Source organism: Peromyscus eremicus, chromosome 1, assembly GCF_949786415.1.
Source record: "Peromyscus eremicus chromosome 1, PerEre_H2_v1, whole genome shotgun sequence".
In the NCBI taxonomy this organism is placed as follows: Eukaryota; Metazoa; Chordata; class Mammalia; order Rodentia; family Cricetidae; genus Peromyscus; species Peromyscus eremicus.
In genome coordinates this window covers 22,999,996-23,014,145 of record NC_081416.1, presented here as the reverse complement: position 1 = coordinate 23,014,145, position 14,150 = coordinate 22,999,996, and the positions used below count along the sequence as shown (strand labels likewise).

The 14,150-nt window shown below is 38.8% G+C and overlaps 1 protein-coding gene across 4 annotated transcripts in view; it reads left to right on the top strand.

Annotated features, from left to right (window-relative positions):
• The window catches only part of LOC131896292 (cytochrome P450 2C25-like), a 41,405-nt gene that overhangs the window by 26,155 nt on the left and 1,100 nt on the right, over nucleotides 1-14,150 (top strand). For all 4 annotated transcript variants that reach the window (XM_059246888.1, XM_059246896.1, XM_059246871.1 and 1 more), the window contains 2 exons: nucleotides 7,557-7,744; nucleotides 13,648-13,789. In XM_059246888.1, coding sequence (XP_059102871.1) covers nucleotides 7,557-7,744; nucleotides 13,648-13,789 — 330 coding nt within the window. The remainder of the gene's footprint in view (nucleotides 1-7,556; nucleotides 7,745-13,647; nucleotides 13,790-14,150) is intronic.

The following is a 14,150-nucleotide window of genomic DNA, read 5'->3' as shown; positions in this document are numbered from 1 at the left end:
AACAGTGTAGGAGTGTTCCCCTTGCTCCACATCCTCTCCAACATGAGCTGTCTTCAGTGATTTTGATCTTAGCCATTCTGATAGGTATAAGATGGTATCTCAGAGTCGTTTTGATTTGCATTTCCCTGATGACTAAGGATGTTGAGCAATTCCTTAAATGTCCTTTGGCCATTTGAGAATCTTCTGTTGAGAATTCTCTGTTAAGCTCTGTAGCCCATTTTTTAATTGGACTGTTTGGTATTTTGATGTCTAGTTTCTTGAATTCTTTATATATTTTGGAGATCAACCCTCTGTCAGACGTGGAGTTGGTGAAGATCTTTTCCCATTCTGTAGGCTGTCATTTTGTCTTATTAACCGTGTCCTTTGTCCTACAAAAGCTTCTCAGTTTCAAGAGGTCCCATTCATTAATTGTTGCTCTCAGTGTATGTGCTACTGGTGTTATATTTAGGAAGTAATCACCAGTGCCAATAAGTTCAAGACTGCTTCCTACTTTCTCTTCTATCAGGTTCAGTGTAACTGGATTTATGTTGAGGTCTTTTATCCACTTAGACTGAAGTTTTGTGCATGGTGACAGATATGGATCTATTTGCAATCTTCTGCATGTTAATATCCAGTTATGCCAGCACCATTTATTGAAGATGCTTTCTGTTTTCCATTGTACAGTTTTAGCTTCTTTGTCAAAAATTAGGTGTTCATTTGTGTGCAGATTAATGTCGGGGTCTTCAGTTCGATTCCATTGGTCCACATGTCATTTTTTATGCCAGTAACAAGCTGTTTTTATTACTGTAGCTCTATAGTAGAGCTTGAAGTCAGGGATTATGATACTTCCAGAGGTTGTGTTATTGTACAGAATTCTTTTGGCTATCCTGGGTTTTTTGTTTTTCCAAATGAAGTTGAGTATTGTTCTTTCCAAGTCTGTGAAGAATTATGTTAGGATTTTGATGGGGATTGCATTGACTCTGTAGATTGTTTTTGGTAAGATTGCTATTTTTACTATGTTAATCCTACCTATCCATGAGCATGGGAGATCTTTCCATTTTCTGATATCTTCTTCAATTTCTTTCTTCAGAGACTTAAAGCTCTTATCATACAGTTCCTCTGCTTGCTTAGTTAGAGTTACCCCAATGTATTTTATATTATTTGTGGCTATTGTAAAGGGTGAGGTTTCCTGATTTCTTTCTCAGCCCATTTGTCATTTGTATATATAGGAGGGCTACTAATTTTTTTGAGTTAATCTTGTATCTTGCCATGTTACTGAAGATGTTTATCAGCTGTAAGAGTTCCTTGGTCGAATTTTTGGCATCACTTATATATACTACCATGTCATCTGCAAATAGTAAAAGTTTGAATTCTTCCTTTCCAATGTGTATCCCCTTGATCTCCTTTGTTTTCTTATTGCTCTAGCTAGGACATCAAGTACTATATTGAATAAATATGGGGAGAACAGACAGCCTTGTCTTGTTCCTGATTTTAGTGGAATCGCTTTGAGTTGGCTGTTGGCTTGATGTAAATTGCCTTTATTATGTTTAGGTATGTTCCTTGTATTCCTGATCTCTCCAAGACCTTTATCATGAAGGGGTGTTGGATTTTGTCAAAGGATTTTCAGCATCTAATGAAATGATCATGTTTTTTTTTTCTTTCAGTTTGTTTATATGGTGTATTACATTGACAGACTTTTGTATGTTGAACCAACCTTGCATTGCTGGGATGAAGCCTACTTGATCATGGTGGACAATTGTTTTGATGTGTTCTTGGAGTCTGTTTACCAATATTTTATTGAGTATTTTTGTAGCAATGTTCATGAGGGAGATTGGTCTGCAATTCTCTTTGTTGCATCTTTGTTTGGCTTGAGAATCAGAGTGACTGTAGCCTCATAGAAGGAGTTTGGTAATGTTCCTTCTGTTTCTCTTGTGTGGAACAATTTAAAGGATATTAACTCTTCTTTGAAGATCTGGTAAAATTCTGCATTGAAACCATCTGGTCCTGGGCTTTTTTGGTTGAGAGATTTTAATAACTGTTTCTGTTTTCTTAGGGGTTATTCAAGGTTATTTCTTAGGGTCTATTTCAGTAGTTTATCTGGTCTTGATTTAACTTAGGTATGTGGTACCTAACCAGAAAATTGTCCATTTCTTTTAGATTTTCCAAGTTTGTGGAGTACAGGTTTTTGAAATATGACCTAATGATTCTCTCGATTTCCTCAATGTTGGTTGTTTTGTCTCCCTTTTCATTTCTGATTTTGCTAATTTGGATGCTCTCTCTGCCTTTTGTTTAGTCTGGATAAGGGCTTGTCTATCTTGTTGATTTTCTCAAAGAACTGACTCTTTGTTTCATTGATTCTTCATATTGTTCTCTTTGTTTCTATTTTATTGATTTCAGCTATCAACTTGATAATTTCCTGGCATCTATTCCTCCTGGGTGACTCTGTTTCTTCTAGAGCTTTCAGGTGTGCTATTAAGTCACTAGTGTGAGATTTCTCAAACTACTTTATGTGGGTATTTAGTGCTATGAATTTTCCTCTTAGCACTGCTTTCATAGCATCCCATAAGTTTGGGTATGTAGTATATTCGTTTTCATTGATCTCTAGGAAGTCTTTAATTGCTTTCTTTATTTCTTCCTTGACCCATTGGTGATTCAGTTGAGTACTATTAAATTTACATGAGATTGTAGGGTTTCTGTAATTTTTGTTGTTGTTGAAATCTAACTTTAAACCATGGTGGTCTGATAGAATATAGAAGGTTATTCCAATTTTTTTGTATCTATTGAGATTTGCTTTGTGACTGAGTATGTGGTCAATTTTAGAGAAGGTTCCATGGGGTGCTTAGAAGAAGGTATATTCTTTTTTGTTAGGGTGGAATGTTCTGTAGATATCGATTAAGTCCATTTGAGTCCCAACATCAGTTAAACCCCTTATATCTCTAAGTTTCAATTTGGCAGATCTGTCCAGTGGTGAGAGTAGGGTGTTAAACACAATATTAATGTGTGTTGTTATGTGTGATTTAAGCTTTAGTAATGTTACTTTTACATTTGTGGGTGCCCTTGTGTTTGGGGCATAAATGTTCAGAAATGAAACTTTATCTTGGTGGATCTTTCCTGTGATGAGTATGTAAAGTCCTTCTTGATCTCTTTTGATTGATTTTAGTTTGAAGTCTATTTTTCTGGATATTAGGATAGCTAGCTACACCAGCTTGCTTCTTAAGACCATTTGATTGGAAAGACTTTTCCCAGCCTTTATTCTGAGGTAGTGTCTATCTTTGAAGTTGAGGTGTGTTTCTTGTATGCAGCAGAAAGATGGGTCCTGCTTTCATATCCATTTTGTTGGCTTGTGTCTTTTTATAGGTGAATTAAGTCTATTGATATTAAGGGATATTAATGACCAGTGATTGTTAGTTCCTGTTCTGTTTTAGTGTTAGTGTGTGTATATTTCTCTTCTTTGGGATTACTGCGGTGGGGTTATCTATTGCTCTGTGGTTATCTAGTGCCTATTCATGAGTGTATCTGACATCCTTAGGTTGGAATTTTCCTTCTAGTGCTTTCTGTAGGGCTGGATTTGTGGGTAGGTATTGTTTAAATATGGTTTTGTCTTGGAATGTCTTATTTACTCCATCTATGGTGATTGAAAGCTTTCCTGTGTATATTAGTCTAGGCTGGCATCCATGGTCTCTTAGTGTCTGCATTACATCTGTCCAGGTCCTTCTGGCTTTCAAAGTTTCCATTGAGGAGTCGGGTGTTATTCTGATGGGTCTGCCTTTATAAGTCACTTGGCCTTTTTCCTTTGCTGCTCTTAATATTCTTTCTTTATTCTGTATGTTTAGTTGTTTAATTATTATGGGGCGAGGGGACTTTTTTGGGGGGTCTAGTCTGTTTTGTGTTCTATAGGCTTCTTATATCTTCATGGGTATTTCCTTCTTTCAGTTGGAAAGTTTTCTTCTATGATCTTGTTGAATGTATTTTCTATGCCTTTGAGTTTGTATTCTTCTCCTTCTTCTATCCCTATTATTCTTAGGTTTGGTATTTTCATGGTATCCCAGATTTCCTGGAAGTTTTGTGTTATGACTTTTTTGGCTTTGGTGATTTCTTTGACTGATGAATCTATTTCCTGTTGTATCCTGTACATCAGAGATTCTCTCTTCCATTTCTTGTATTGTGTTGGTTATGCTTGCATCTGTGTTTCCTGTTCATTTACTCAGATTTTCTATTTCCAGCATTCTCTCTGTTTGTGTATTCTTCGTTGTTTCTATTTCACTTTTCAGGTCTTGAACTGTTTCCTCACATGTTTAATTGATTTTTATGGGTTTCTTGGCTTCCTTTAAGGGAGCTATTGATTTATTCCAATTTTTTTGTTTGTTCCTCAATTTCATTTTTCATTTTTTCTTGAAAGGCCTCTAGCATCTTCATGATGCTATTCTTAATGTTGCTTTCTTCTGCTTCTTCTACATTGTGATGTTCAGGTCTTGCTGTTGGAGGAGGGCTAGGTTCTGGTGATGCCATATTGCTCTTTATATTGTTGTCTGTATTTTTACCTTGATGTCTTCCCATCTCCTCCTCTCTTGGTCCAATGGGAACTGGCAGTTTGGTTTCTGTGCCTCAGAAAGTTGCTGAGGTCTCAGACAGATGGGTATGGAGGCAGGGCCTGTAGATTGTAGAGTTCAGGAGGGTTGGTGAGGGGGACGTCACAGGAGTTTTGCCTGCTGGCCAGCAGCTCTTAGTCCAATGAGAGCTGATGGTTTGGTTTCCCTGCCTCAGGAAGTTGCTGAGAAATCAGTCAAATGGGTATGGGGGCAGGGCATATAGATTGCAGGGTATAGTAGGGGGTTTTTGTGAGGGGAGCCTTCTGGCAGGAGTTTTGCCTGCTGGCTGGCAACTGGGACAGAGTTGGATGGGGATTCCTAGGGACTGGTTGTGTCCCAAGGATGGGTCTTAGGGGCAGGACTCTCTGAGTATGAGCAGAGTCACTCACCTCTTGGTCCAATATATTTTATTTTTTCTTAATGGCTGAGTAACAGTCTATTCTACTTCTACTTTGTTTCCAATTTCTGGCTATTATGAATAAACTGCACTGAATATGTTTGAGCAAGTGTTTCTTTGAAAGGATGAAGCAACTGTTAGGTGTATGCTCAAGAGTAGTACAGCTGGATCTTGAGGTAGATTGATTCCAATATTCCTGATGTACTGTCACACTGATATCCATTGTGGCTTTACAGGTTTGCATTCTCACCAATAATGCATAAAGGTTCCCCTTGTACCACATCTTTGCAATCATGAGCTGTCACTTAAAAAATTGATCTTTACAATTCTGAAGGGTGTAAGGTGAAATCTCAAAGTAGTTTTGATTTGCATTTCCCTGATGACTAAGGTTTTTCAACTTTTTAAAAGTTTCTTTAAGTTTTCCTCAGATATTTCAGTTTAATCTTTTGAGAAATCTCTACTTAGATCTCTACTCCATTTATTGCTTGTGTTACTCATTTTCTTGATTTTTTCTTTTAATTCTTTATATGTTTTGGATCTTATCCCTCTATTGGAAGTATAGTTGATAAATGTCTTTTTCCATTCTGTAGCCTGTCATTTTGTCCTACTGATGGTACATTTTGCCGTGCAGAAACTTTTCATATTCATAAAGTTCCAATATGATATTGTTAATAAAGTGAGGGGAAAGAGGAAGTGTGCATGTGGGTGTATGTTTAGCATGTGCTTTTTATGTAGATGATGTAGATGTAACTGAAATTTCATTTCCCATATCTGAAAGACATAAATGTTGTGCATACAGGGCATATAAGAAACAATCATTTTACAAATATGAATATATTTCATAAGTAGCTAAAGAGGTTGAACTTGTTCATTACTGGCTTTGGTAACAAAAAAGAAGAATCCTTCAAACTGTACACATGCAACACACATATATTCTTAACCATAAATACATTAGAATATGAATGTAAAAAAATATTGCATTTGCTCTTGGGCATATACCCAAGGAATGCTCAATCATACCACAAGAGCACTTGTTCAGCTATGTTCATATCAGCATTGTTTGTAATAGTGAGAACATGGAAACAACCTAGGTGCCCTTCAACTGATTTGGATAAACAAAATGTGGTACATATACACAATGGAATACTACTCAGCAGAGAAAAACAATGACATCATGAGGTTTGCAGACAAATGGATGGATCTATAAAAAATCATCCTGAGTGAGGTAACCCAGACTCAGAAAGACAAACTTGGTATGTACTCACTCATAACAGGATACTAGATGTGGAACAAGGATGACTGGACTGCTACTCACATCACCAGGGAGGCTACCTGGAAAACAGGACCCCAAGAAAGACACAGGGATTGACCAATGATGGAGAAATGGAAGAGATCTACATGAACAGCTTGGACATGAGTGGGGGTAATGAAGGGTGAGGGTCGAGGGAAAGAGAGCTTAGGCGAGCAGGAGATCCCAGCTGGATCAAGAACAGAGAAGGAGAACAAGGAACAGGAGACCATGGTAAATGAAGACCACATGAGAATAGGAAGAAGTAAAGTGCTAGAGAGGCCCACAGAAATCCACAAAGATACCCCCACAACAGACTGCTGGCAATGGTCGAGATACAGCCCGAACTGACCTACTCTGGTGATGGGATGGCCAAACACCCTAATTGTCGTGCTAGAAACCCCATCCAATGACTGAGGGATCTGGATGCAGAGATCCTTGGCTAGGCCCCAGGTGGAGCTCTGGGAGTCCAATTAGCAAGAAAGAGGAGGGTTTATATGAGCGAAAATAGTTGAGACCAAGGTTGGATAAAGCACAGGGACAAATAGCCAAACGAATGGAAACACATGAACTATGAACCAATGGCTGAGGGGTCCCCAACTAGATCGGGCCCTCTGAATGGGTGAGACAGTTGATTGGCTTGATCTGTTTGGGAGGCATCCAGGCAGTAGGACCGGGTCCTGTGCTCATTGCATGAGTTGGCTGTTTGAAATCTGGGGCCTATGCAGGATTGCTTGGCTGGGCCTGGGAGGAGGGGACTGGACCTGCCTGGATTGAGTCTACCAGGTTGATCTCAGTCCTTGGGGAGGCTTTGCCCTGGAGGAGGTGGGAATGGGGGTTGGGCTGGGGGGGAAGGTGAAGGGGGTGGGAGGAGGCAGAACAAGGGAATCCGTGGCTGATATGTAGAACTGAATTTTATTGCAAAATAAAAAAAAGAAAAAAAATACTGCATTTGGATGCAGATTTAGCATCTGACTTCCAATGTTCTTTTCCATAGACTAAATCATGTTACTAATTATATTCTGTTTTATTTGATAATTTAAATTTCTTATATATTATTTGCTGTTATGTCTACTAAAATATAAATATATGCTGATCTATTATAATATCTATATAGGATAGTGATATAAATCCACAACACAGTATTTCTTTATAAATATATGTATAAATACTTTTATTCCTGAATGAAAATGCACATTTTTAATTCTTTTGGCACACTTACATTATGCTGTGTATGCCCTAACATTATGCCAAACATATCACTTTTCTTCTATTCCTCCAATTTCTCATTGTGACCAACCAGCTAAAGTCCAGGAAGAGATTGATCATGTGGTTGGCAGACACCGCAGCCCCTGCATGCAGGACAGGAGCCACATGCCCTACACAGATGCCATGATTCATGAGGTCCAGAGATTCATTGACCTCCTCCCCACCAGCGTGCCCCATGCATTGACCCGTGACACTAAGTTCAGGAACTACCTTATCCCCAAGGTAAGCTTGTCTCTTCTCTGCTGCACCTCTGTGCTCCTGATGTTCCCAGATCACAGTGCAGTTCCAGTCCTCTGTGTCACCTGGTGCTGCTGGTAGCTTATACTGCTTCACAATCAGGAGGGCAGCTCTTCTGCAGGTACAGCTACATCTGGGTGAATATTTTTCTGTTATAATTTCTCTAGTGCCTCTGCTATTCTTTCCATCTGCTTAGTGGAATCAATTGATGTAATCATTCAGTTGGTCTTATTTTTTTCTGATGTATAAATTTTTATTATATCTAATGAGGTATCTTTAAATGTAGGTGGAATTTGAAGTTGTTATGTAGGCTGCTATTTTTCTGTGTACATTTCTTATTTCTGTGGTCTTAGTTTCTCTTCAGTTTGATGAATTACAGCATAGTGATGAACCATCCCAGTTGCAGTGGGCATCACTTGCTTCATTTCTGATTAGGATGAAGGATTGTAACTTTAGTATATCCTTATGAAGTTTGATGTTTTTAGAATACACTGATAGTTACATAGATCAGATAAAAATTCTTGATCTTATTTTTTTAATGGTATAAGAGAAACTTAGTGGAGCCAGTTACATGTGAGCATAATTCAGGAACACAAATTTTTACTTTGAGATGACTTTTATTCACAAAAGTCTGTACATTATTTTAAAGATTGTTCATTGCACCAATTTTAAGGTTCTATGTATTGTTTACCCTTTGACCACTGACTGTATATGTTATAAACACATATGTACATTGTATTTTCTCTACTACACATTGCTTATGACTTCTACGTAAAGAAATTTCTGTCCATAATTTTTCTTCCCTAAAATTTTTAGAATTTTTATATTAAAACAGAGCTGTTTGCATAAAACTAAGTTAAAAATATTCCCTTATATGTTTCTGTTTGGGCTTAGTTCATTTCTGTGACCAGTTGGTGTTACTTTGAGGATATTAAAAACTTTTCATTGATTACCAAATACTGCAGATGAAAAATGAATTTTTATAGTAATAACTTCATCCAGAATGGATGAAGTTGCTCTCTACTGGGCATTCCTGTATATTTTCGGGGTGGGGCTGGGGCAAAAAGATATTGGTAAGGTTACTGTGCTAACATCATATGGAGATGATGGAACTAGCTTTGCCAGTGGCATTGGGTTTTGCTGTGTGATAACAGACATAGTATATAGGTGAACTTGCCAGTCTGCTCTGGCTAAATGACACTCCTGAGGTAAGACTGTTGAGGTCTATGCTAATATACATAACTTGTTTATGTTTATATCCTTAGATCCAACTAAATGGTAAATAGAACAAAGGATAAGATAGGAATGACATATCTTCTCATAGCTTCCTTGGGTTTAGACCCTAGTTTGAGGCAAGTGTTGCATCATCTAAACTTATATCCCTTTATCCTTCTGCTCCTGGACCATGATATGACTGATCTCTTTTGGCTCTAGTCAATTAGAATATTCAATTTTGCCTGCCCTGGACTTCCCTTCTGGAGCACAGGTGAGTGCCCTAGCTGGGCCCGGACCCCATCCTGGGGCACCAACCACTCCGGAGAAGACCTGCCCAACTTGGCCCCAGGTTCTGGCCACCGGGCAGGTTCCCTTCTAGCCCCACCTGGAAGGATCCCCTTCTCCAAGACCCCTGGCAGACCCTGCAATCTCCACGCTCTGCCCCCATGCCCATCCGCCCAGACCCCAGCCACTTCCTGAGACTTAGAGGCTGGCCCCTAGCTCCCATCCTGCCCTGGACTTCCCTTCTGGAGCACACACACACACACACACACACACACACACACACAGAGAGAGAGAGAAAGAGAGAGAGAGAGAGAGAGAGAGAGAGAGAGAGAGAGAGAGAGAAGAGCTCCCATCCTGCCCTGGACTTCCCTTCTGGACAATAGCTCCCATCCTGCCCCAGACTTCCCTGCTGGACAAGAGCTCCCAACCTGCCCCGGACTTCCAATTTGGACAAGAGAGCTCCCATCTGGACAAGAGAGAGAGACTTCCTGAATCTGTCAGCTCTGTCTGAACCAAGTGTGCGGATAAGGCCAAGAACGAACCACAAGAAGATGGGCAGACGTAAAGGCAGAAAAACATACAACAAAATTTATAGCAATACAGCAATACATTCACCAGGCCCTAGCCCTCCTCCAACACCTAGACCTGAACATCAGAAATTGGAAGAAGCAGAAGAAAACAGCCTTATGAATGACATCATGAAGAAGGTAGAGGCTTGTGTAGAGGAAAAGACAAAAAAAATGGTAAATGATAAATGGTAAATAGTAAACAACTAGAGGAAAGGGCAAACAAATTAGAAGAAATCAATAAAGTCCTGGAAGAAAACAATAAAGTACTAAAAGAAAATCAAGGAAAATCAATGAAACAAATGAAGGAAACAGTCCAAGACCTGAAAAGGGAAATAGAAAAAATGAAGAAGACACAAACAGAGGGAATGCAGGAAATAGAAAATCTGAGTAAATGATGGGGAACTTCAGATGCAAGTATAACCAACAGAATGCAAGAGATGGAAGAGAGGATCTCTGGTGTTGAAGATACAGAAGAAGAAATAGATTCATCAGTCAAAGAAAACACTAAAGCCAACAAAGTCATAACCAAAATGTCCAAGAAATTTGGGACACCATGAAAAGACCAAATCTATGAATAATAGGGGTAGAAGAAGGAGAAGAATACCAACTCAATGGCACAGAAAATATATTCAACAAGATCATAGAAGAAAACTTTCCCAACTTAAAGAAGGAAATGCCTATGAAGATACAAGAAGCCTATAGAACACCAAACAGACTAGACCCCCCAAAAAAGTCCCCTCGCCACATAATAATTAAACAACTAAACGTACAGAATAAAGAAAGAATATTAAGAGCAGCAAAGGAAAAAGGCCAAGTGACGTATAAAGGCAAACCCATCAGAATAACACCCGAATTCTCAATGGAGACTTTGAAAGCCAGAAGAACCTGGACAGATGTAATGCAGACACTAAGAGACCATGGATGCCAGCCTAGACTAATATACCCAGCAAAACTTTCAATCATCATAGATGGAGTGAACAAGACATTCCATGACAAAGACAGATTTAAACAATACTTATCCACAGACCTGGCCCTACAGAAAGCACTAGAAGGAAAATTCCAACCTAAGGAAGTCAGATACACCCTCGAAAACACAGGCAATAGATAAAGCCACAGCAGTAAACCCCAACAAAGAGAAGTACACACACATCACCACCAAAAAATAACAGGAATGAACAATCACTGGTCATTAATATCCCTCAATATCAATGGACTTAATTCACCTATAAAAAGACATAGGCTTACAGAATGGATACGAAAGCAGGACCCATCTTTCTGCTGCATACAAGAAACACATCTCAAATTCAAAGATAGACACTACCTAAAAATAAAAGGCTGGGAAAAGACTTTCCAATCAAACGGTCTTAAGAAACAAGCGGGTGTAGCCATCCTGATATCCAGCAAAATAGACTTCAAACTAAAATCAATCAAAAGAGATCAAGAAGGGCATTACATACTCATCACAGGGAAGATCCACCAAGATGAAGTCTCAATTCTGAACATTTATGCCCCAAACAAGAGGGCACCCACATATGTAAAAGAAACATTACTAAAGCTTAAATCACATATAAAACCCCACACATTAATAGTGGGAGACCTCGGTTGGCGATTTAGCTCAGTGGTAGAGCACTTGCCTAGCAAGCACAAGGCCCTGGGTTCGACCCTCAGCTCCAAAAAAAAAATAGTGGGAGACCTCAACACCCCACTTTCACCACTGGACAGATCTGCCAAATTGAAACTTAACAGAGAAATAAAGGACTTAATTGATGTAATGACTCAAATGGACTTAATCAATATCTACAGAACATTCTATCCTAACAAAAAAGAATATACCTTCTTCTCAGCACCCCATGGAACCTTCTCTAAAATCAACCATATACTTGGCCACAAAACAAATCTAAACAGATACAAAACAATTGGAATAACCTCCTATGTTCTATCAGACCACCTTGGTCTAAAGTTGGATTTCAACAACAACAAAAACTACAGAAAACCTACAATCTCATGGAAATTGAATAATACCCAACTGAATCACCAATGGGTTAAGGAAGAAATAAAGAAAGAAATTAAAGACTTCCTAGAGATCAACGAAAATGAAGACACTACATATCCAAACCTATGGGACACTATGAAAGCAGTACTAAGAGGAAAATTCATAGCACTAAGTGCCCACATAAATATGTTGGAGAAATCTCGCACTAGTGACTTAACAGCACACCTGAAAGCTCTAGAACAAGAAGAAACAGGCCCTCTGAGTGGGTGAGACAGTTGATTGGCCTGATCTGTTTGGGAGGCATCCAGGCAGTGAGACTGGGTCCTGTGCTCATTGCATGAGTTGGCTGTTTGAAATCTGGGGCCTATGCAGGATCGCTTGGCTGGGCCTGGGAGGAGGGGACCTACCTCGACTGAGTCTACCAGGTTGTTCTCAGTCCGTGGGGAAGGCTTTGCCCTGGAGGAGGTGGGAATGGGGGGTGGGCTGGAAGGAAGGTGAGGGGGGCGGGAGGGGGGAGAACAAGGGAATCCATGGCTGATATGTAGAACTGAATTGTATTGCAAAATAAAAAAATTTAAAAAAAGAATATTCAATTTTTTCCTTCATGAAACAACCTGATCTAGAAATAAGCATGACTTCACAGCTGATTCTCCCTTCTAACAGTAGGATATGTGATTTCTTTGATAAGAGTAGAGCCACTGATCTCAGTAGAAGTAATAGGATAAGAAGGAATCAGCAATTTTTGCCATAATTGTTCTGGTAGATTTCCAACTTTTTAGGCTAATGGAATTGTGTTGTCCCTTCAGAAACTCTGCCATTGTAGCAGAGAAACAGTCACAAGCAATGTGTAAACAAATGGTTCTCAATATAATACATTCAATACCAATTGACATTAAACTTAATTTTCACACAATTTACATGTATCAATAATGTTCATTTTAGCTTTAAATATTTAAACATATTTAGTTAAGATGCATTATAACATGTGTGTCAGCCTTGTAAAAGCTTTGTAGAGCACATTCCTAGAAACTTTGAAAGGATATGAGGCTAGTTTGTGTACTATTTAAAGAAAACTTGCCAGCACCAGCTCCCAGCAATTTTTATGTACCTTCAGAAGTTTTATTGATTTAGCTGCCACCAGATCATCTTACTTCATCTTATTTTGTTTAATTTTATTTTTGTCTCTTCTTCCCATTCCATTCCATCCTTTTCTTCTCCCAAAGAGTCCTCATCCTACTTTTCTGACACATATACATATACGTATTTCTGTCTTTGTGTCTGTGCATTCATATAGATTGATAGATTACATACATGACTGCACACCTCTACTCTGGCACATAGCCCTGCATTTACTTTCCTAACATATAAATACTGATATAGATAGACAGATTCTGTAAATGAGAAAAAAGGAGTGGCATTTGTCTTTCCAAATCTTCTCTATTTTAATTAATGAATGAATGGTCTTCTGTTCAAAACACTCAGTGAATTCTTCTACTTGGAAACTGATTCGCTTGAGAAGTATGTACACAGATGTGGTAAGCTATAGCAGTCAGTGGTCTTAGAAGCATGAGTCCAATCTGAAAGAAAAGAAGAAGAGATTAAGAAGGTTTAGTCCAAGTACTCATGTGAAATATCACTGTATGGCACTACTGTGCCTGGCCTCTACCTCCTCCATGTTCCTTACCTGCTCTCTGTGTTGAAATGTCCCTGCTGTTCTTTGTATTTAACCCCCACTATGGAGCAGAAGGTGAACTAGGTTATTTTCCTAATGGGTTTGATCTCTATGATTTCTTTCTAACTCAATTTCTCTCTGTGTGTTGTTATAGGGAACAACAGTAATAACATCACTGTCATCAGTCCTGCATGACAGCAAGGAATTCCCCAACCCAGAGGTATTTGACCCTGGACACTTTCTAAATAAGAATGGAGACTTTAAGAAAAGTGACTACTTCATGCCCTTCTCGACAGGTAATAGAAGCTTATTTCCAGGGCTCTAGTGACATTAGAATCTGTGGAGACTCACGCAGTAGACATGCAATGATCAGGAGTATGACTCTCAGTATCCATGCAGTCTTCATAAAGAGATTTCTTCTCTTTCAGGTTATGAAACTGAGGCTTTGATTGTTCATCCACTGTTAAAAATTGAGAAAGCTAGAGTGTAGGGTGTTTGTATTCCTACTTTAACTACATCACAGAAATATCAAAGAAAGCAAACTTCATTTACACTTTACTCACTCACTATGAAAATGGAGACACCATAATTTATATTCATGTCTTTTGTGCTGTGTCACTCACCCTCATGCACTTACAATTCTTCAATTCTTCAAAA